This window comes from Hermetia illucens, chromosome 1, assembly GCF_905115235.1.
Source record: "Hermetia illucens chromosome 1, iHerIll2.2.curated.20191125, whole genome shotgun sequence".
NCBI lineage: Eukaryota > Metazoa > Arthropoda > Insecta > Diptera > Stratiomyidae > Hermetia > Hermetia illucens.
In genome coordinates, this window is record NC_051849.1 from 122,588,295 (window position 1) to 122,613,397 (window position 25,103).

Consider the following 25,103-nt stretch of genomic DNA (forward strand, 5'->3'; position numbering starts at 1 on the left):
TTTTAATATTTTTTAATAATCCTAGTTTGCGGACTGTAGTTAAGTCTGTACGTTAAACTGCCGTTGACTTTTTTCTCTAAGATGATCGCAGCGCCCTCTAGCGTGGCAGCGGAAAAGTCGCAAGCAGAGTCGGCCCAAACTTTTTTGAAAAATAAAGTTGAACACACTGTGGCCTTTGGTGCTCCGTTGGTTTTTCTCATACTGTTATCAACATTGGGGCTCGAGCCAACGGCTGCGTGAGTTAAAACAGTTGGGCGGGGTTGGGCCCAGAGAGCACTCAAGTCATCTTGGCTTGTACGGACTACGGGTCTTTAGAGGTATTAGCAAACATTGCTGTTGGCGGCAGCAGTAGGAACTTTGCGTTTGGGAGGTAAGTCGCGAACATGTTCACGGTCCGCCAACCGAAATACGCGATCGGGTAGTCGCGCGTCGGGAACCTCAACGAATCTTGCAATTTGTTGGTATCACCGCATTTTTGCCGGCAAGGCAAAGAAGTGTATCAACTTGTGCACGTTCACATCTTCCAAAAACTGAACTCTTTGGGAGCTCCGGCGGTGGCTACCCAGAACGGAGTTCCATGTCGCAATAACAATATATGATTCCTTGAGTAAACGCCATTACCTGGTCATCACAGGCGCAGACGTCTCAGGCGGCAAACTCCTCTATCATACGGCTACAAGCAGGTAGACGTAACTCTGAGACTTTGACGAACGATTTCATGGCGTTTTGTTGTAGCACCAGTAGTCCCATATTAGGCGCAGGCTTTCTAGCCCACTATGGATTGCTAGTGAATCTGCAGAATAGGTCTTTTATAGAAAACTTGCTATCTGCTCTACTGTCAGTCTTTCAATCATTTTTGAAGAAGTAACCGACCCTCGCATTCGTGTATTTCTTCAGAAATACCGCAACATTACTACTGAAAGTAGTCTCTCGAAGCCAGTTAAGCATGATGTACAGCACCACATCCGCTTTACTGGCTCTCATATCTTCTCGAAGGTGCGTCTATAACCACCGTAGGAGCTCGCAGTTGCGCGGAAAGAGTTGGAAGGAATTTTTAAGCAGGGTATTTGCAGACCATCAAATAGCTGCTGGTCTCCTCCGCTACACATGGTCCCAAAGTCAAACGGCGAATGGAGACCATGTGGCAATTACAAAGATATGATTGCTCAGACCATTTCAGATCGCTATCCTATACCACTCATCCCCGACTTTGCGCACAACCTCCAATCCAGAAGATATTCCGAAAACGGCAATATGCACAATTTTCGGACTCTTCCAGCTCACACGGATGCCTTTTGGTCTGTGCAATGCGACTCTGTCCTGTGCAGCCTTAATTTTTGTTTCGTGTATTTGGATCATGTTTTGATCGCCCCTTCTTTAGAGTTTGAGTAATTGGATCATCTCGAATGCATTTTTCCACGTTTCCTTCCGGCCGGTCTTTGGCTTAACATTGAAAAGTGCACATTCCATAAACAGTATAATTTTTAATAAATTGCATTTCGTTTGTTTAAACATGCTTGCTTTTTTCGCCTTTGCATTTTATCACCATCATCAACGGTGCAACAACCGATATCCGGTCCTGCCTGGGAAGAGAAATTATAAACGGTCTCAAAGTTGTAGTCTCCTATCTTTATTATCCCTGTTTGACCAGTGCGGTTTGATGCTGTTGGTTGGTTGGTTTTCGGTATTCATTTGGCGGGACCTCCAGCTCGCCGATGTTCTGGTTGTTCAGTAGTTCATCAGAATTCTCAACCCATCGCTCCAATATGCCCATTCTGTCGGAAATCAGATTTCCCTCTTTGTCTCGGCAGGATGAGCGTCGAGGTGTGTGAGGCTTCATTCTACTGGCTTGTTGGTAAAACTTGCGCGCCTGGTGCGGTTGCTCCCTGTACTTTTTTTTTGTGAAAATCATTCGTTGATGCTTCATCTCCAGGATCTCTGTTGACTGCGGTTATTGCGGAATCCATTTCCCTTTTATGTTGCGCCGTTCATATGAATTTACACACTGATCATGACGTCATATGTACACTTCTTAGATTGCGATAAATTCACGTGAAATACATAAATTTGACCATCTATAACTGTGTTAATAATAGCTGAATTTTTTTTCAAACTTGTGTACTATATTATTGCTTATCATAATATCAAATTTTTTATTGCTAGGATGAACTTAAGGGGGGTTTTCAGGTAAATTTCTAAAATATGGTAACATGCCTTTATTAAATTTATTTGAGCAAATATCGGAAGGGAATGTATTTTGTGGCCTAGATTTCGTACATCTGCACCAACTTGATTTTTTTCAGATTTTTCGGTTGGATAGGTTCTGAGAACGAGACCTGTTACACTTTTCGAGGCCCACATTTTGACCCCTCGCTCCCCTATGCTTCACACAATATCAATCAATCACATCAAAAAGTACTAACTTTTCGTTTGATATCCCACATGGATATATTCTGTAAAAATAATTTACACCTCCTCTTTTTATATATATCAAGTGGCGTCTGCTTCGTATCGTTCGCAAAAGGGGCAGATTTTTTTTTGGTATTTTTCAGTAGTGTTCTCGCCTAGCGGTACGACCACATCGTATATAGAAGAACGGGATGGTGAAGGTGCTGACTGTCATGATTCGCTTTTTCCCCAACAGTTGAGTCTCCATAAATCCATGATACCGTGTCTGAACGCCTGAAAAGTTCGCCTGTTATATTGATGTCAGTATCCAGTTACCGGCAAGCCGAACGGCACTAACTATTCAATTCTGGCCACAGAAGGCTAAGATGCAAACATGAAATTGTCGCTCACTGCATAAACAGCATGTGCAGCGACCGTCGGCAGGGCGCACCAACGCACAGATGTACCAATTCGCCCTATCTCCTTTGTGATCGGCCGGATGGATGGCGCTTTTCAATCGATCGCCCGCCGCCTAAATAGTTCAAATTGAAAGATCAGCCGGATCCCATCCACGTGCCGACTGCCGATCAACTGCGATTTTTCAGGCGTAACTGTTAAGCTAGGCTGATCGTAGATGGCGGCGTATGGACGCGTCTTTTACAAAGGAGCAATGGCCTCCATTTTTAAGGTTAGGTTTGCAAAACAAAAACTTATTAAAATCGGTTCAATGTATGTCTGTCTTTCACACGCACTTTTCTCAGAAACGGCTACACCAATTGATACAAAATTTGATGAGAATGTGGGAACTGTGAACGCCTAGACATGCAGTGAGTGATATCCTTCTAGGTTGAGATTTACGGGGGTCCCCATACATGTAAAAGGGGGGTGTAAACATTTTTTCATATAGTCATGTGGGGTATCAAATGAAAGGTCTGGACTAGTACTTTTCGAAGCCAGTCTTAGTTTTGAGATTTGTTAAAAAGGCGGGGAGTGGAAGGGGTGGAAAGTGATGATTTCTTTAACGGACCCATTCTCAGAAACTACTCAACCGAATGATCTGAAAAAAATCATGAAGCTTCCTCTATATGGTGCCCAGGCCTCAAAATACTATCCATATCGATATCGGTTCAAAATAGGTTAATAATATTATATTACCATATTTTTGGGGAAATTGCGTAAAAACCCCCTTAAGTTTATCCCAGAGTTGGAAGTAGTATAAAATATAATATGAAGCATACTATCCCCAAGTTTGATCAAAATCATACTATTAGTAACAGTTACAGTAGCTCAAAGTTGTCTTTACCGTGTAAATTTACAACCCGAAGTACTAAATCTGATATGCTAAATGCATATATATAATAGGCTACGTACAAATAGGATAGTTCTACACTCGAATATACTCACAGAAGAAGCAAACAAAACTTTTCATACCTGAAGCGCCCAGCTTCCGGTTTCCCGACTTATTATATTAGTTTACTTATGTTCTGGCCCGTGATTCACGGGCGAGAGCAATGCTGACCACATTGCCTCCTACAATGTACTGTAATGTACCGTTACTGTCTTCAATGAAGTGTTCTAACCTACTTTAAGGCCTCGATCCAATATTAATTGTTGCGCCAACGGTTATTATTATTATTATGTTGTGGCACCGTTTTTGCGTCAATAAATCTTCGTTTAGCGCTTACTATGGATATCCTATCATTGAATGGGATTACTTTTTAGTTCTCGACAATCAGTGTATTTTCCGCCATAGAATCTATTCTCAGAAGAAATCAAGTACGATTTAACATATGGTGGTGGAGTTACCGTACTAATATTTTATCTTTATCTAATTTAGTTTTATTTTATCGAGGATAGTGCTGGAAAGATAATCTCAACTCTGCTTCTTTATTTGGGTTTGGGACTAGGATGACGCAGATTAAGAAAAACGTTATGATTTTATAACATTGGAATAGAAATTTACATGTACCAGCAAAATCTACTGTATATAAAATATTAAGGATATTTAATGAGAAATCTTAGCGCTTAGGCTTGAATGAAAAGGTTATTATTTCATTCAAACAATAATAATATTATCTGCATTCACACTACTGCAATAAAATTTCTTTTTTTTTGTTTATCACCGTAGATAGATCTAATTCGGCACTTTGAAGAAGTCGCTTTTACTGTTGAGGCAATTTATTTTAAAATCGTTCATGGAATTATGATCGACATCGCAATCAACAACAGTAATTCTCACGAATACCTCATCCAAATAATGAAACTGTGGAGCAATTATTCCCGTTTATCCAGGGCTAACCTTTGTAAGTACCACATTTGCTAATATTATATATAATTTTAATTCACAGCAAATATTGAAAAGTAAGAAAAAGAAGTACAAGTGTAACGCCCGTGCGACCTTTTTTTTTCAATAAAAATATATTATTAGGCTGTCGGATTATAAAAAAAATAATTAACGGATTTGATCATCTTTTGGTTGGTGGGAATCATGTCGCTATCGTCCGTACAATGATCATAATTTTACCTTACTAAACATTAAAATAGTGGATTTGTAAAGGCAAATCTTCAAAAATCGCGTCTATTTTTCATTGAAAAATCAGAATAGAAATAAACAAAAATATATAATTGTAGTTCTGACCAGAAGTATTGATGTGTAGAATAATATTGAAAAATTTCAGCCCGGCCGGTTCAATAGTATTTTATTTATGCTTGCCATCAGTTGAAAAATGTGTTTTCGCTTTTAAAGTTTTCCTTTTGTATGCATACCAATATGGCACGTGGCTATAAGCGTACTCTTCTATTTGTGGTAACTTAGTAAATATTTCAAATTTCGGTCCAAAATCTCTGCGTATACTGCCAACATATTGTGCTTTCCAAATACTATACTAATAGGCATTTTAAGGGGTTAACCCCATTTGAAGCGTAATAAAAAGTTCATTTTCAAGATTTTTTTTCTTAAAGTGCATACTTTGAACAAACAATTCCCAGTAATTTTTTGATTGAAAAATATTATACAGTGTTACAAATGGCCGTATTTTTATTTTTATGTTTTGCGGTGACCAAAATTTTGGCGAACTGGATCATCTGAACTACAAAATATCAATGGATTAATTAATTATAACAGTAAAAACTAGTGTTTGATCGAAGGATTTAAAAAAAAATATGCATTTTTCACGAAATGGCGGAAAGTCAAAGTTAATGGTTCGGGTTTTCACTAAGAAAACAGTCGACTTAAAAAAAATTGCAAAGTGAGATTATCTATGCCCTTAGACAACCGCATCAGCATTTTAATTACCTTACACTCAACGTTAATATTAACATTTTTTATATTTTTATTCCAATCAAATCAACTAGTAGTGTGATCACAAGCAGTCTTCAGTTTACACTTCCTTTAATTTTAATTCGACTTAACATTCCGTAGCCTACCTAACAACGAAATCTATAAGCGATACCACGACCTTTTGGTTGTGGATAAAATCCGGCTCAACAGGTTGGGGTGGGCGGGTCACCTAATCCGTATGAATGAAGGCAATCCAGCCCGGAAAGTCTATGAGGGAAATATCTATGGTCGAAAAAGAAGACGAGGCAGACCCTGCCTGAGATGGAGCGATGGCGTAGGTCAGGACGCGAGACAACTTTTAGGGATTTCGAATTGGTGGACCTCAGCGGGGTGTCGGAGTGCCTTATCAATGTAGGGCTAGACCGGATGCCGGTTGCTGCGCCGTTGATGATGATGATGACTTAACATTAAAAATAACGTCATTGGATATTCGAGTTGGGCTTAATAGTGCGGGTACACATTTTATAATAGAGAGTAGATTTCGATTTGATGTCGAATGTCTCACTGACTGTGATTTGATTACAATTTACTCTCAATGGGGTCTAGCGCATCAACCACAGCTACGTATCAGCGTTGACGGTTTGCTGAAATGCAATTCAGAGTCTTGGTAGACTCTCCAAAAAGTATCCACTCCTGTCTTACAATTCTGTTCCTCATGTTTCTAGGGCGAGCAACTTACCGGCCACCGTCAATTCATCTTGAAGCTGTTATCGAGGTGCCTGATTTTGAATAAAACAGTGGAAGCGAAACTGATGCAAAGAGCAAACGTTGGTCCTGAAAATATCCTAGTCGACTTTGGAGTGGTTGCTTTTAGAGTTTGTAATCCAAGACTTTGACGAAACAATGAACTAAAGTTACTAGTGTGTTGAATAATATCAAATTCGATGTTAAAATTCTCAGAAACGGCATTACCCAGACATATAAATTGTTCGAAGCCATCAATGCTTTAACAATTGATGCAAAAACGAGCAGTACAATCGCTATCGAAATTGGGAGGTTTTAGTTTTTGTTTACCGTATCTCTTATTAATTGTTCGGTATTCAGAGCGGTTCAGCTCAAGTTCATGGCTCGCTAACAAATATTATCTGGATAGTTGAGGTTATGTGCAATTGCACTAGTCTGCTTAACGATTTCCGAGTGTAATTCCGTTTCAACAACTTCAAAATTTCAGTATCGTCTGGCAATTCACAGTTCTTACGATTCTTTACACCTTGAGACCAAACTCAGTAATTTCATATTTTTGTATACATTTAACAATTTGGAAATCACTTTTAGAACGAAGGAGTTTAAAGAAATTTATAAATCAAAATCCACTAATTGGAACGAAAGCGTTTAAAGAAATTTATAAATGCTACACCGCAAGACAACCGTCTATCGCCAGGTTAAAGGCCGAAGAGAACGATCTGTCTCCATGTGGTTCTTTCTGCCCCCAACTCATGGCACACTTTCCTCGCTAGTCCTACACTCCCGTGGCGAGCTCTACAAAGTGGAAAGTTCCGCGCCATCTATTTGGTCGCATTCGCAACAGTATTATAGGAAAAGATGTCACAAACCATTGAAGCACCTCCACGTCCTCGGCCCAACGCTGTATGAAGTGATCGATAACAAAGTATGAAGTCATATCGATATCGCTGTATGAAGTCATCGATAACAATGTCGTTAATAAAGAGTTAATTCCCAGCCAGGCGGGGCTCTGCTCTTGATAGTAATCCGGTGAGCACAATTTGCGCCACACTAGTGGCTGTGAAGGTTGGAATCTATTTACACTACTTAGTAGCCGCTAACTCAAAATAGTGAAGTCTCACAAACCTGTGATAAGCGAAAGAAAATTTGGTCCTCCTACAATAAAATTTTTTCTCCTAATACACCTGTGTGGGGGTATCAAATGAAAGCTCCCAATTAGAACTTTCAAAAACAGGGGTTCGTTTCAACGTAAGTAGCAAAATAACTTAAGACACGGCTCATTTCCAGAAGCTGGACAGTTCGAAATTCTGAAAAATGTCAGGGTGATGCGCTTATGAAATGTAGGCCTCAAAATACATCCCATATCTTCTTTTTCTTCAGCCTTTGTCCCGTTCACAAGCGCGGTCGGCTCGTCGTGATAGGTTTCGCCATTTAGCTCTATCGAATGTCTGATCTGGATGCAATCTCGATGCTTCAAATCCCCATGCATCGTATCAAGCCATCTTTGTATCAGCCTGCTTTTTGGTTTTCGATGTTGAGAGCAATCTTGGCAAGTGAATTCTCGTTAGCACGAATTGCGTGATCATACCATCGAAAACGCCTCTCCCGCAATTTTTCCACGATCGTTGCAACCCCATAACGATCGCGGATATCCGTGTCACACCAATAGTCCAACGCAACATCTTCCTCTCCATTACCGCAAGACAGCGTTCATTGTCTTTTATAGTTGGCCAAAACCCAGAACCATATTCGGCGACAGGACGGACGACATCGCGGTAAATTTTCGATTTAAGACGTTCGTTGATACGTCGATCACAAAGAACACCAGTTGTGAAACGCAATTTCATAACGCAGTTCTCCATTGGCTGATAGCGTTGACCCGAGGTATTTAAATCGTTCAGTTGTGGGCAGATCACTGCCGCTGACAGTGATTGTGCCTGTTTCATGGGGAACGGTCGTCAAAAATTTACTTTTGTTTAGATTCAATCTGAGACCGTGTTGCATGAGGCGATCATTCCATTTTTGGACAAGTTGCTCGAGATCATTTTTGCTATAAGTTGCTAAAAAAAATCATCTGCATAAAGCAATGTAGAGGGCGCTGGACGTTGGATATCCCGTGTGACGGTGTCCATAACAAGAACAAAGAGGAATGGTAAGAGGGCGCTTCCTTGTTGAACACCAACAGAGACACAAAGCGGTTTTGATACACTCGCCATACTTCGAACTTTACTTTTCGGATCGTGGTAGAACAGTTGAATCCAGTGTACGAGTTCTTCTGGCATTAAGTGTTGTTGTAAAGCATACCAGATGAGTTCGTGTGGCAGACCGTCAAACGCCTTCTCTAGATCCAGAAAGGCTATGTAAAGAGGGCGTTGCTTCTCACGGTGTTTTCTCCATGTGTAACCGCACAGCGTGTATCGCGTCAGTAGTTCCACAGTTTTTATCAAATCCGGGCAATGATTGTGGAAGTGGAGAATGAGCAAATTCTTCAATTGAAATCTGCTCGAAGTATTCTCGCCATCTATCCGTTGCAGCTCGACGGTTTGTAAGCAAAGTACCGTTCTTGTCATTAACACAACAGAAGTGTTCGATATCCTGTGTACATTCGTTACGGCTTTTAGCGAGTCGATACATATCTCTCTCGCCATCCCGAGTGTCCAGTTGATTTTTGTAATGGTTCGTTCGGGTGAAAGCGACTGCTTTCTTTGCTTCCCGGTTGGCATTCTTATAAATTTACCAATTGGCCGGTGTTTTATCGTCGAGAAATTTGTGGTAGAGGCGTTTCTTTTCACGACCTTCATTTCAACATCATCATTCCAAAACCAAATATCTCGGTTGGTGTACCGTTTACCCGGCTTGGTGACTCCGAGGGTAGCAGATGCCGCTTTGTGGATCGTGTCTTTCATTTGGTTCCACGATTCTTCTCCATTCGGAATGGTCGGTAATCGTGTTAGTGAGATCGTTTCTTCTCACCAAATCGCCACCATTTAATGTGCAGTGAGCATTGTATGCATTTTCTTGGTCGCGAGACCTGTCACCAAGAGAGATCAGGTAGGATTTAGCATAGTGGAATAACTCCAACTATACTCTATTTATCTCTTTCCCTGATCTCAGTATTTTATTTTTGTTTTACTGAGGATATTACAAAGTACGTTGCCTCGAACGCTCCTCCTTTACCTTTACTTGAGACCAGCATACTATGTTAATAGCATGGCGGAGTTAATACATCCCATATCCTGTCAAATAAACCTAATAATAATATATTACCAACTTTATTAAAGACGGAAAACCCCTCCTCTTTAACCTGGCCCTGGTGAAAGTGATCCGTAATGCTGAGGTAAATCCAAGAGGTACGATCCTCTTTAAGTCCACCCAACTACCGTCCTACGCTGACGATATCGACATCATGGGAAGAACCACCCGAGACGTACAAACTGCCTTCATCCAGATCGAGTAGGCGACGCGAGATCTTGGGCTGCACAAAAATGAAGGCAAGACAAAGTATATGATGGCAACGTCAGCACCAAAAACGAACCAACCAACAACATCAAACCGCACTGGTCAAACGGGAAGAATAAAGATAGGAGACTACAACTTTGAGACCGTTGATAATTTCTCCTATCTAAGGTCGAAAATCACAACCGGTACGATGATGAAATCCACGCGCGGTTGTTGTCAGCCAAGAGAGCCTATTTCAGCTTACAAAAACTGTTCCACTCGAAACGTCTCACCATAGGGTCAAAGCTCTTACTGTACAAGACTATGATCTTGCCAGTCTTCATGTATTCTTCGGAGACTTTGATTGTTAGCAAGAAGAATTGCGAACTTTTAGCCGCGTTCGAGAGAACAATCCTCGGAAGAATTTTTGCCCCCCTACATGATCACTTAATCCGTATGGATGAGAATAATGCAGCCCGGAAAGTCTATAACGGCAATATGTATGGTAGAAAAAAGAAGACGAGGCAGACCCTGCTTAAAATGGAACGATGGCGTAGGTCAGGACGCCATACAGCTTTAGTGATATCGAATTGGTGGACCTCGGGATGTCTGGAGGATGTCTCCTTATTAGAGGGGGCCTAGACCGGATACCGGTTATTGCGCCGTTGATGATGATGATGAAAACCCCTCCTTAATTTCATCCTGAGAATAGTTTGGCTATTGGCGGTTGTATCGATTGACACCCAATTACGTGTGAAGGTGGGAATGCGAACGCCCACGCATGCAGTAATTTAAGTCGCTCTTTACATCAAAAAGGGGTTGTGCATGTTTTTATTGAAGATAGTAATGTGGGATATCAAATCTTATTTTTCTTTAGCCAGCAGCTCTTCTAATCAACACCATGCACAATAGAACTGCCGAAAAGTTAGGAATGACTATCTAACGTCATCAGGAAGGAAGGGGCATTTTATTTAAAAATGTTGCAATATAATCAAGTGCATTCTCTTCTCGGCGCAAAACCGGGATATCTGGAGTTCCTTATTAAGGCAGCGCTAGACCCAATACCTGTTGTTGCGTCGTTGATGATGATGAATCCCTTTGTGAATTTTTCTTTGGAAAACAATCCTAAAGCCAATAACATCAGATAATAAATTGTCTTCTTTGACCTTGGAAAGCAAAGAATGGGAACTCCAATCGAATGTAATTTCAATCTAAGAGAAGATCGAGATGTGGAAAGAAAAACCATTCACCAAAACCATATAAAGAATTTTTTGTTGCTAGGCATTGACATCGAAACCATTAACAACTTTGAACTTCTAACAAAAAAAAAAATTGTAAACGGTACGGTAAACGGCCCTTCAAGAATTCCCAACCACGAACTCCAGTTGTAGGTTGTGCAACTGTGAAGGCGAGACCATCTAGCATATAACATCAGCATGCAGGATGTTGTGGTTGGTAACGGTGCTGACCAGTCATCATAAATTCATTTGCAAGATTGTCCGTCAAAACCTTGTATTGAAGTATAAGTTAGTGGCCAACTGCCATCCTTAGTATACTCCGCAAATAATCTCTGGAAATGATCAGGTCAAACTGCTGTGGAATTTGAATATTGCCACCAGTGTTGTACAAAATTTAGTTGCAACTAACGACTAACGAATAAAATTAATTCATTCAAAAGTTAGTTGCAAATAACAATTAAAAATTCAATTGTTATTTGAAAGTGTGCAACTAATTTCTTGATTTTCATTCAAACTCAATTGATTGATGGTTAGTTGCATGGAAATCCAACAATTGAAAAACCAATTAACTAAGGAATTATTCAGTGGTTTTGATTGATAATTAACAATAGAATATGACTGTAAGGTAAGCGCAGTACCTTTGAAAGGGTTTGTGATTTTCTAATGGTGCTGGAGATGTTCTGAAATTTGAGTTACGTTAGCATGGGGATGTTTAAACAGTGTTGCCGTCCTTATTCTATAGGTATTTTGTGAACAGGGTTACCGCATTTGTGATTTTTAGGTTTCTTTTGTGTTAATAGGTGCTCATCGCGGATCGTTTTCGATAGAAGAGGTTAAGCTGCCTTCTCTGATTATGGAGGCTACAAAATTTTGAAAAAAGGGGTTGCCATTTTACGATTTCTGAGGAATAAAATTCCGAAAAATAGTGTTGGTGCACGTGCAAAATTTTCATTTTTGGTGTTGTTTGGAGACATTTTTTTTGCAGTTCGATTTAAGCAAGTTATTTGAGTTCTCTCGTGATGCTATGAAAATTGTTATTCATTTTCACATAATAACGCAAAAAGCGAGAAATTTTCGCATTCCTTGCCTAAAAATTCAAGAGCAACCCTGACCTCTTCTGTTGAAAACAACCCGCATTCTGCACCTATTGCACAAAAAAACATTTACAATCCAATGGTCACAACCCTATCTATAAAATGTCTATAAAAATAACGGCGGTAACAATGTTCCAAAATTCTCTTTGAAGCATCTATTAAGCGGAAGGTCCGAATAGCTGAGTGGTTAGAGCACAAGGCTATCGTGCGGAAGATCACTGTTCAAATGTCACTGTTGGCAGTGGGATTTGTACCGTGATTTGACGTCGGATACCAGTCGACTCAGCTGTGAATGACTACCTATTGCGAATCAAGGTAATAATTTCGGACGAGTGCAATGCTGACCACATTGCCTCCTATAGTGTACTGTAGTGTAGCGTTACGGTCTTGAATGAAGTGCTCTAACACCACCATCACTTCAAGACCCTGATTCAATATGGACTGTTTTGCCAACGATTATTGTTATTATTAAGCCAAATACCAACCACGTAAAGTACTGACAGAAAAGAAATCTGTGCGTCGATCATGGATGTCATAGCCACCACGATTCACACCTGCGTGCATCCAACATGCAAGTTGCGCGCTCCGCCACAGTTTTCCCTGAATGCCCTCCTATATAGAGAGTACCAGCGTTTTTCGTTTGAGTGTATTGAGATGATTAACTTATTCTGATGTGGGGACAGGCAGGAAGACATGTGGTGAACTATTCTTTCCATTTCTTAAGTTGTTCTTTAGCGTGGATGCGGAGTCGATCATTCACGTCCTTCACACGACCATTGAAAGATTTGCGAACACATGCAAGCTCTTTTGTGATTGCATTCTGCAGCGTCTTCTCTTGTGTTACGGCGCACACTACGTTGAACTTCTCGGGATTTCGCTCGGTAACGGAGTTCGATCGCTTCACGCTCGCCATCACTCGCAGCGGTCAACATATTTTTCAAATCCTTCCGTCCATCGACTAGCTTCCAAGATTCTGCTGTCACGCGTGACCTCCCTGCTCGCAGATAATCAGGAGGATAATCAGGACTACACTTTCTAGCGGAGATAGCGATTTGCAACTGGGACCTGAGTTAAAAGACAAAACCAACTACAAAAAATACGGCGGCAGAACCGGCAAATAGCAGCAATACACTACGCTCACCGTCTTGGCAACTAAAATGGGAGATTCCACTATAAATCCCTTTGCAAGAAGCGCGATAATACGAAGGTTACCTAGTAAAAAGTAGAAAGGCACACTGTTCCAACGGTGCAGGCGACCGGATGTGAAAAAGCGGCCGAAAATGAGACCAACGAAGCGGAAATTCAAGTCATCTCACCGGAGAGGATGGACTTCGTCGAAACGACAATGGTAGAGGAAGAAAGGCAGGAAATGCGAAGTAGCCTTACGGAAAATGAAGGCTACCATCGTCTAGCAATACATCTCCATGGATGTCAAAAATGGCATAATGGAGAAGGAAGAACAGTTGGATCTTATCTTATGAAGAGGAGCTAAGGCCGCCCGGACTGGAACAACAAACGACAAAAGGACAAGAGGAGAAAACAGCGTAGATTTATGGACGAGGACGCAGTAAGAAGAATTCTGCGAAGTTATAACCAAGAGGACCAAGCGGTGTCGAAAAAAGATAAAACTCAGTAACAACAATCTAAATTGAATTGCATTGACAGTGCACTATAGCAAAGTCAAAGTCGACTATGATTGCAAAATCAGCGCTAAAGAGGCCATTGGTCATCAAGCCGAACGGAGGAAGATCTTACGCCGAAGTTCTTCGAGAAATTCGCAACAAGGCCAAGTCAGAAGACGCTGGAGTAGATGGTAATTCTAATTCTAAAACACATATGTACTCTTGAAATAAGAAATCTGACTTGTCTCACTAATACAGAAGAAGCGAAGGAAGCGAAAAAAGGGATTACACAGATGTGATAAGCGTTAAGGTGGGAATTATGTCTGTCAACGCAAGATTGCCAACTCGCGGTGATATGACGAACTTCACCCGCTACAATATATATGACTGCTATCTGGGTAGAGATGCAGTTGCGAGTACGAGCCTATGGTCCAATAGACGGCTTTGTTTAGGTTCGTTGTGCGAAAGTGACGTTTTTAAGCACGGAACGAACGGAGTAAGTTCGCCGCATTGGAGGACAAGATTAACAACACGACTGGGAGAATTTTAGGACGGGGCTTATTGTTCTCAATAACGGTTAGCATTCCTTCATTCCAAAAGGAAGCTGCGCCCCGGGAAATTACCTGTGTACTGGTGGACGGCTGAAATTGCAAGGCTACGAATTAACTGCCTCAAACTTCATTGCTCAGCGTGAAACAGACTAAGACAAAGAGGCGCTTAAATTTGCAGAGTATAAGAGTGAGAAAAAGGAATTCCGCCACGAAATCAACAGGCAGAATGCACGCTGCCTGCAGGAGCTAATCAACGACGTTACCAAAAAATAGGTGCCCATCGGCCACCCTTTTCTATGGACAACAAGATGGGAGAAATCGTATAGGTGCTTTTTTGCTGTACACTCCATCCGAACTGACGCTATCGATGAAGAAGTCAGTACTGAGGAATGCCCACTCTTCACTGCAAAGGGACTAGAGGAGGCGGTCCTGTTCATGAAGGAAAAGAGCATCAGAATCGGATGGTATTCCCAGTGATGTGTTGAAACTCGTAGGCAAATACAAGCCGAACTATTACTCGGCGCATTTAACGCGTGTTTGACAGCGGGTGTTTTTCCCTTCCGCTGGAAGGTTGCGAGAATTGTGCTGAGAAACGAGGGTAAAGTTGGCGCCGTCAGTCTATTGTCCGCTCAGTATGACTATAGTGAGATTTTTTTGCGATTGTTGACGTCCTAAAGACAGCAACAGAACGTATGCGAAATATCTTGCATGAACACTTTCATATGAAGAAACTTTGTGCACGGTGGGTGCCGGGTTTGCCCCCATCAAACTACCACTAAATGCTACCGCAAATAATCCCATTGAGTAAACCTGTTGTTCGGCCTGGTACTGCGACTGCTATGTAAACAAACCCGACGGATCCGCAGCATTTCGGCCCCAGTTGACATACGAATACTCTCACAGTTTTCCCTGCTTGTCGTAAGTAGCAAATAAAAGGAATAGAAATTTGTGAGCTATCAACTATGATGACATCTGTTTGCTCTCTCACCGGGTCATGGACTTTGGCCTTTCAAATGGTCAATTCGGTTAAAATATGTTATAATAATTAGTTAAATTACAAGTATATATATTAAAGGGGTCATGCCGTGTGTCGTATCCGCGGAATCGATTTTTTTTGGCATCAATTGTATCTAGATATAGTGTAGAATATATGGGCAAAGTGATTTTTTGATATTCGTAGTCATTCGGAAAGTATAGTGTTAAACACGTAATAAGTCACATGCCAGATTTATGTCGGTCGTCGTAATAAAGCAGGTATTTATCGGTCCGAATGACGTTCGAATGACTTCGCTAAAAGGACAAGAATTGAAGCCAAGGCCTTACATGTGTTTCTTGAAGAAACCTAACGTTTATGGACTAGGTATAGCAGATTAATGGTCAGTTAAGGTTTTATGGCTAAAAATCGCATTCTACTTTTTAAATGCGTCTTTCTCGAAACCGCATGTTGAAAATCGGCTGCCATCATAGCCCAAAATCTTTGAAATGTTCACGACTTATTCAGAACATATTTCTACGTTCCGCAAACTAGGATAATTGCGATTCATTCAGTAGTTTTTTTTTATTCAATGAAGAAGCCGTAAAAAAACGCCAAAATTCAAAAAAAAGTTTAACACGGCACCAAAAATTTAGTTTTTAATATTTTTTAATAATTCTAGTTTGCGGACTGTAGTTAGGTTTGTACGTTAAAATGCCGTTTACTTTTTTACTCTAAGATGATCGCAGCGCCCTTTAGTGTGGCAGCAGAAAAACACCTTTTTTTGGAGATGGGTATAAATTGCTCTGTATTTCAATAACGAACTATGTGATCGGGCTGAAAAAAATACTATGCACCCTCAAGATATTAATAAATCTATGGTGAAATTCGTATTTGCATCTTTCTCCAGTTCTTCACAAAAAATTTCTAAAAAAAGCCAAAAAACGGCCTTCACACGGGATGATCCCCTTAATACAAATTAATTATTTTTTAAGTCAATTCTATTATCAATTATATTATCCAGCCGCTAGCTACATAGTGACTCGAACCCGGTTTCTACGCCGGCCCGTGGCTGTCGCCCTGCTCAGGCGGGTGAGTTTCGACTTGCTCAGTCGTGGTGGGTTTGTACTACTACTTTTGTGTGGAGCTCATGTGAATCTCCGCTAAGCGGCTCACATATTGCAGCGCCTTCACACTGCCCCACTCCCAGCTGATACTGGGTCGCAGGAATAAAACTCGACTAATGGCCCCCCAGTTCTAGGGACGCAAATCGAATTTCACGCGCCGTGCACCTCTCTTCCCTGAAAAAAGGTTTTAGCCTGGATACGGAGACGATGTTGACTCTGCCGTCGATAGCAAGCCTAAAGAAGTGCTGCCTCCTGTCCAAAACTTTATATTGGCCCTCATATAGTGGTTGCAAGGACTTCCGGGAAGCATTCACCCGAACGAAGACGTGCGTGCTTGGGACGTTAGCCTTCGTCGAAAAACGACGGGGTGGCGGGGGTGATTTTAGCTTGGCCACGGTATCGCGGAGCAAGCAAAAGCACAGTGGTAGAAAGGGCTTGCCTAGTATCGAGTACAGAGTCGCTAAGGAGCCTCAAGTTCTCCCGTATACTAGCTCGGTGGAGCTGGAGGCAGACTCTTCATGACGGGCTGTAAGTAGGCCAAATAAACGAAAGGCAGGACTTGCGACCACGAAGAGTCATCGTATGCCATTATGCTAGCGATCATCCGATGGTGCTTGAATGCTAGGAGTTTGCCTAACGCCGAGAACAGGGTAGACTCGAACTGCATTCCCTGGTCAGTATTGACTTCAATGCATTATTTGGCCCAGGAGTTAACATCCTTATTCATTGAGAACCAGAAACATTTGCTAGTGGTCAGCCGATTCGTTGTCCAAATGCCTAGATACACAAGATCGTGTAATGCATGAAATAGTTTCCTTGCGAAAAGCCGCGGGATATATGGCTTAGGTTCGTTTTCAGAAATCTCGCAATGTATCTCCTAGATTGTGCCGAAAAGGGGAAACTCCCGAAATTTCTACGCCTTCTGCGATAGCGGAAAAATCGACCGTGGCTGACATTTCGCCCTCTGAAATGCGTGACAAAGCATCTGAAATTACATTGCCTTTACCGGATACGTGCTGGATGTTCGAAATATACTGGCTTATGAAGTTCAGGTGGCGAAGTTGACGAGGAGACGCTTTGTCAAGCTGCCTTCTAAAGAATATCGGAAGTATTTGATTGTCATGTATGTGGTTAATAACTAACAATCATAGGTGTTGTAGCTTCGTTAAGCTGTATTCAATTGTTTGGAAAAGAAGTTGAACGACTGCCAGATTTGGTTCACCTTTTGGGGAAGGGCAGCACCTACTGCGATGTCTGAGGCATCGACGAATACGGCTAGGGGTGTATCTGATGAAGGGAATGCCAAGAGTGTAGCTTCCGCCAGCTGTCGCTTGGTTAGCTCAAATGTCTGGACGGCCTCTGTGCACCACGCAATCACGCATGAGTCTTTGTTTTTTGTTGATTTGTGATTTCGCGATAACGCTTGTTTAAAGGATTGTAAATGGTTAGGCGGCATGGAACTACGTTCTGAGTAGCCGCCGCCGGAGCTTCCAATGAGTTTAGTTTTTTGGCAGAGATGCAGTGGTACCAGCAAACTGCAGGTCTCGTTAAGGTCTCCGACACGTGTCTACTGCATCGCCTATTTCGGTTGGCAGACCGCGAACACAGGATTTACCCCTCGAAAGCAAAGTTTCCACTGTTACCGTTAATTTAGAGACGGTAGCCGCAAAGATTACCGGTAATTAGGCCCGTGGCCTGCCGCGACACTTCACTGACCATGGAACATGCATACACCTCCTGGATCTTGTCAGCAGTGTTCGCTAACACCTCCAAAGACCCGGAGTCCGCACAAGTCAAGAAGGCTTGGGTGTTCTCTGGGATTCATTGTAACCACAGCGACTTCAGAAGCTCAAACCCGGTCTTATCTCCGCCTAAATTGTTTCATCTCACGCAGCAGTTGGCTCGAGGAGCTATTTGCTAACTCAGTTACCGACAGTTACTTCATGAGGGTGCCCTTTAATTTTGAGTAAGAGAACTGTTCGCGTACGTCGGCGACGACCCCAATCGACTTCTCATCTAGGCCGACGAGCGCATGATTGCCGTATTGCCACTATGGCCACGAAGTGTGTGAAGCACCAGAAGCTAGACCCTGCTAACTGTCTACTTAAAGAACTTCGCGCAGGCCCTTGCGGCTTCTGTCTAACTTTAATAATATCTTCCACTGTGTCTGGATAGTTGAGTGGTTATAGCACAAGGCTGTCGTACGGAAGCAGAAGGTCGCGGTTCGAACCTCACAGGTGGCAGTGGAATTTGTATCGTGATTTGACGCGGGATACCAGTTGACTCAGCTGTGAATGAGTACCTGAGTCAAATTAGGGTAATAATCTCCGGCGAGCGCAATGCTGACCACATTGCTTACAATGTACTGTAGTGTGCCGTTACGGTCTTGAATGAAGTGCTCTAGCACCACCACCACTTCAAGACCCTGATCCAATTTGGATTGTTGCGCCAACGATTATTAAGACCTTCCACGCTTGGAAGTGATGATACGATTCTCGATTCTAATGCAGGCGTAATTTCTTTTGCGGCGCTTAGTGATGAGGACCGCTTCCGTCTTTTCCTCCGCGAGTGCCAGTCCAGCACTTTCTAACCAAGCCTTAACAATACTGATTGCTTCGCTTGAGTATAACTCAGCATCCTCGAGATGGCTTGCGACCACAACCATTGCTATATCCTCGGCGTTACCCACCACCGTGGCCTCCTCCGGAACCGGAAGGTTAAGTACATCATTATACATGATGTTCCACAGTAGTGGGCCCAGTACAGAGCCATGTGGGACACCCGCGGAGACAACGTACTCTTTGGGTCCATCATCGGTATTATACCAGAGTGTCCGCTCTATCAAGTAGCTATCGATAATAGCGGCGAGATAGGTGGGAACACCAATCGTCGCCAGAAACTTTCATATAAGGTTCCAAATGGCCTAGTTAAATGCATTCCTCACATCCAGGGTCACCACCACACATTATTTGCTGGTACAACCCTTTCCGTGTATTACATTTTTGGCCAAGCCAGCAACCATTTTGATGGCATCAATTGTTGATTTGGCTTTACGGAACCCTTACTGCCTACCTGAAAGGCCCCCTTGGCTCTCGACCACTGGAAGTAATCTATTATAAATGACCCGCTCTAACATTTTCCCCATAGTGTCTAGAAGACATATTTGCCTATAGGGGGACGGTTCCCCAGGAGGTTTGCCAGACTTAGGCAACAGCACCAGCTTCTGCCGCTTCCATGGTGCAGATCTCCAGCAGCTCGTCCCTGGTGACTGATGGAATCGGCGTCACTTTCAGGGGGCGCTGGAAGGTGTCAGTACCCCCCTCTTGCTGGGGAAATAACCCCTGGATTATTTTCAACAAGAGTACAGGGCACGTGATCTGTGGAGATGATCGGCCTCTGGGTCGTCCTGTCACGATTTTACGCTCCCCGACGGATTTATGTCCGCTTTCGAACAGAGGTCCTTAAAACATTCCCTCTTACTCCGCTGGATAGCGAGCTTGGGGTTCTTGCGAGCTTCCCTGTAGGCATGCTCCTTTTGCCCTGGATCGATCCTATCTGTTGCCCTCAGCCGTTCGTCTGGCCCTGTGGTAAATCGATCGAAGGCTGGCAAAATCACTATTCCACCCATAATTGGGTCTTCTAGTGGGGAGTGAGCATCTCCTAGGCATCGACGCGTCACATGCTTTAGAGATGCTCTGTGTGACATGGAGAGTTCTATCCTTGGAGGCACACCTCCATGAATGTTTGCTCATCCATCGCTTTGGCAGACCATCCTGGTGTTCTTTTGGATTTCGGCTTCCGGGGTGCGAGTCTCCTGCCTTGTGGCTCCGTCCTTAGTTCAAAGGTGATTGCCTGGTGGTCGCTGTACGTGAAGTCCTCGCTAACTTGTCACGTGCTAACGCAGGACTGACAAAAGTCAGATCTACAATTGAACCAGTTCCCCATTTCCGATAAGTGTTTATTTCGCCTTCGTTGGCCAGAACCACATCCAACCGAATGCTTCTACTAAGCACCGCCTCCTTACTGCTCCACTCGATAGCCCACGCATTAAAGTCACCGGCTATCACCTTTGGATCTAGTCCCCTGGCGTCGTGAACAAGATCGTCTAACAGGTCTCCAAATTCAAGCAGTGTGAGGCTCGGTGGGGCGTAAGAGCTATATACAAATATACCGCTTATTTTTGCCCTCACAAAGTCACTAGCCACCTGACCCATACTATATTGTATGGCTTGACGACCGCACGCCCATATCGCCGCTCCACCAGTCGAATCTCTGACCCATACACCACCGTCAAAATTTCTGTACTAATCACTAGGAATCTCCATCGCGGATTCGTAAGTTAAGGTTTATTTGTATTAACTTCATTTTTTCACTGCAGTTAACGCCTTCCTAAATTCTGGGAATTTACCACTTCCGGCAATATGCCGGTTATCCCTTCCCTCCTTTTCAAAATGCAAAATGCATTTGGGGTCCCTATTGCACTCCTTGGCAATATGTCCTTTTTCCCCACACCTTCGACATCGATCGGACCGATGGATGCCGCATGCCTTCATGAAGTGTCCAAACATTAGGCATTTGAAGCACTTTTTTAAGAAGATCTGTTCCCTTAGTCGGCAAATAACCCATCCAATCCGAACCTTCCGCACGGCCAATTACTTCTGGGCTGACTGCACTGGCAGTCGCATTGTGGCCGTTTGAGTACCGCCTTAAGCTTTTCTTAGGCGCACGATAGATTCTTCGCTGAATTCCTCCAACTTGAATTGTTCCTTCAAGGCAGTGCAGATCTCTTCTCTGGATGTTACTTCATCGAGATCCTTGCACTGTATATAGACCTCATATTTTTGGGAACGAACCGCACCATTCTCCCCAAGAGTTTATATTTCAGTTTTTCCCACGCTGGATTTTCTCAGCTCAAGCATGAGATCCCTTCCGGGGTCCTCCGGATTTTGCTAACATTTCCGCCTAGGCCTTTTAGGTCGGGTTCAGATTTCACCTTCAGTATCTTCAGGCATTGCGGTCTGTCCATCTGTCCGTCTGTCACAGCCGATTTATTCGGAAACAGATCGATTGTCACGAAAATTGGTAAGAGTATGTGATCTGTTGTTCCCTTTACACGCAGCAACTGGCGCCATTTTGTGTTAAGTTTAAGGGGGCGGGGGGCTCCCCATACATGTGAAAGGAGGCTGTACAATGTTTTTTCACAGAATGCTGCCATATCATATCAAACGAAAGGACTCAATTAGTACTTTTCGAAACTGGTTCCATATTTGATATTGAGTGAAACATAGGCGAGTGAAGGCTCAATATATGACCCCCAAAAAGTGTAACAGGTCTCGTTCTCAGAACCTACCCAACCGAAAAATTTGAAAGAAATCAGTGGTGCATCTCTACTAAATCTAGGCTTCAAAATATATCCGGTTCCGATATCTGCACAAATAAAGTTAATAATAGTATATTTTCACATTTTAAAAATTTACCCGGCAACCCCCCTTATGTTCATCTCAGAAGTATAAAATGGCATAGGTGTAACGAAGAACATAATACACAAGTTCGTCAAATTTGAAGAAAATCCAACCATTATTAACAAAGTTATAGGGGGTGAAACTTTACCATTTTTGTACATATGTATGCTTTTGTGCAAGAAGTAAATCGGAAATATTTTTTGTTTAGGGTGAGGATAATATCTATGGCTGTAATATGTACGTATATCTTGTAGTTTGGAAGAGAATGAAGGAATATGTTGGATAGTTGTAGCTATATAGGAATAGAAAAATGTGCGTTGAAGTTTCTTACATAAGATGAACACAAAACCTTGATACCTGAAGCGCGAGCTTCCGGTATTCCGACTTGTTTTACATTAAAGACAACTAAATAGTTATAACTTGCTTTTTTTCATCTTCAATATTCTGTTCTTCGTTGTATCTGATATCCTCTTTAACGAAATTGTAGTTCCTCCGTTGGCTTGTCGATTAGGATGTGTTGCATGGTATGAGCAAAAGTCACGGATTTGAGGGTTCGTAGGCCCCGTGAGGTGGCTTTCTGAGATAAGGCATATGTCTATCTTCTCAGTATTAAGGAAGACTTTCAACTTTTCTAGATGCTGTTGCAGCCTATTTACAATCCACGTTATGATTATCAGGACATTTATCATTTGTTATATATTTGTTATATTTTTCTGTCTTCACATAATGTAATCGCTTAAGTTTGTCAAAAATTTGTTTGCTTACTATTTATTGTTCGTCAAGTCTATCTAAAATAGTTTTCATTATTTGATTACCATCGAAATTTTTTTTGGCTAGGGCACCTTGCTTTACCTCCCTCCCTTTTCTCGGATCTAACAACGGACGCTTCTAGGATCTTAAAACCCTTTTCCTTTAGGTCTTCTACAATGTCGTCTTTTTGCACTTTGGGTGGAGTCCCCTAGCCATAACCCTGAAAAACCTGTTGTTTGTGTGTTTCTTTTCTTTTCTTATACGCTTTTCTTGTCTGCAAGATCGAGTCAGTTTCAATTTAGTTCATTTACAATACATACAATTTTCACTTTAAGGATTCAATAAAAAAAAAAATGAAATATTTTAAGTCGATAACGCATTTGACAATAGAATAAATAAGGGGTTATAAATATCCTTCATTATATTTTAACAAATAATATCAAACTCGTAATGATCTTTCTCTTTCAGATGAAAAAAAACAGTTGGAGGTACCGGCGGGGTGGCTTGTTGTTTTCCATAAACGAATTCATTATTTACGTTCGTTTGTTGACAAAGTTAAATTCTCTGTTATTGACATGAATACTGTTAGAGCATTAGAAGAAGCTGGAACAATGTTGAATACGCTGGAATATATTGTGAAAGAGACTGGTACTCTAAATACCGCAGGTCACTTCGAATGGATCGACTCGAAAATAATAAAGTGTCTGAAATTTGGTGGATACATATGCTTGGATCATGCAAATTTTTGTTCTTCAGCTATTTTGGATCGTTTAAATCCAATTTTGGAACCGGAAGGAAGCTTACTATTGTCTGAAAAGGGGTCTTTGAAGTCAGGAAATAGTGAAGTAGCTGATAAACACAGAAATTTTCGCATTTTCTTCACAATAAATCCAAGAAATGGATCATTATCGAGGGCTATGAGGAACCGTTGTGTGGAGTTGAATTTTTTGAATAACAAATACTCCGAAGATGATTTGCGTCAAATTGTTTACTTGAGCGGAGTTAAAGAGAATTATTTAATTCTTACAGCTGTACAGATTCACCATAAATTCCGAAACATATCGGAAGAAGACATTTTCAATATATCACATTTATCGCATTTTGCAGATTTGATTGTTTGCAACAAGCATATAGGATTGAATGAAAGGAAAGCAGTTTACAACAGTGCAATGGAAGTGTATATATATTCGGTGACTGCAGATCCTGTAGGATGCGGATTGGAGATTTACAAAAATAAGTTACAGGAAATTCTTGTTGAAGAATGTCAGAAAATAAAACCCAAACCCAATATCTGTAACATAAATAATGTCATTTTGCGGCCGAAGGAAATGAACCAAATGACAATGTTAAAAATGCAGGCTGAGCCACTTGTTGGCTTATTAAAGTGCTATCCTAATAAAATTGCAATGAGCGAAGCGATTGGAGAAATATTTTCAAAAAGTGTATCCATAGACTTTGAAAATCCGTTCCTATTCATCAAATGTTATGTATGTATGTTGTACTTGTTGAGTAATATGAGTGACTTCAAATTAAGGTGCGATTATATAACGCAAATAATACAACGATATTTCGCCAACAAGTCACAGGGTAACGACGAAAACCGAATATTACTTGCGCTAAATACTACCCTATTTCATACCATCGAAAGAAGCAAAGATTTATTTGGGACAACTCGTTTGACTTTACCTTGGAATACTAAACTTTTTCCTCGCATAAGAAGTTACAATTGCTTAATTTCAAAAACAAATGAGGAACTCATCCTAAATGCACAGTTATTCGCAAATTTACTTATGGATTCAATTAAAGAAGAACAAATTACAAAATTAAGTAATATCACGGCAATATGCTATTCCCAGGCAGTGGCTTCTAAGCAAACTTTCGATCGATTTAATAATGTTTTTTTAGAACAATTATGGCCCTTTATAACAAAAGTGGAGTGTCAAGTGTACTTTTCCCTACAACATGATGTGAATCTAACAATGGATGATTATCCCGATCTCATACTATCCCTGCTCTGGTTTAACCGTTTTTACAACTGTGTGAACAATAATATTATAATTGATAAAAATCTTAATCAAAATTTATTAGATAAAATATATTTGCATTTTAAATGGCTAAAAAAAAAATTATTGAGTCGAATATTTAAAATTGCCCCAAAAAATAAAATAGATGAGCTCGAGGTTATTATGTTAACAATAGAACAATATTCACCTTCTAACCTTCATTCGTTACGGAAAATTCAAAAGATCTTTTCCAGAGAGCTTATCAATTTTTTCCCACATTTTAGTATAGAACAAGTGGATTTGTACAATTATTATTGTCGTATACGCAATTTAACTGAATTGGCCCCAAAATTCGGAAATTATGACGTAAAGGATATAAAAAGCTTTGCCTCTTGCATTAATTCTACCGAGTTGGATATTGGGGCGCTTGTTT

The 25,103-nt window shown here is 41.5% G+C and overlaps 1 protein-coding gene across 1 annotated transcript in view; it reads left to right on the top strand.

Moving 5' to 3' along the window:
• The window catches only part of LOC119661292 (midasin), a 144,133-nt gene that overhangs the window by 77,254 nt on the left and 41,776 nt on the right, over nucleotides 1-25,103 (top strand). Inside the window, 2 exon segments of the mRNA XM_038070579.1 lie at nucleotides 4,517-4,691; nucleotides 23,136-25,099. Of these exon segments, the coding sequence (XP_037926507.1) occupies nucleotides 4,517-4,691; nucleotides 23,136-25,099 (2,139 nt within the window).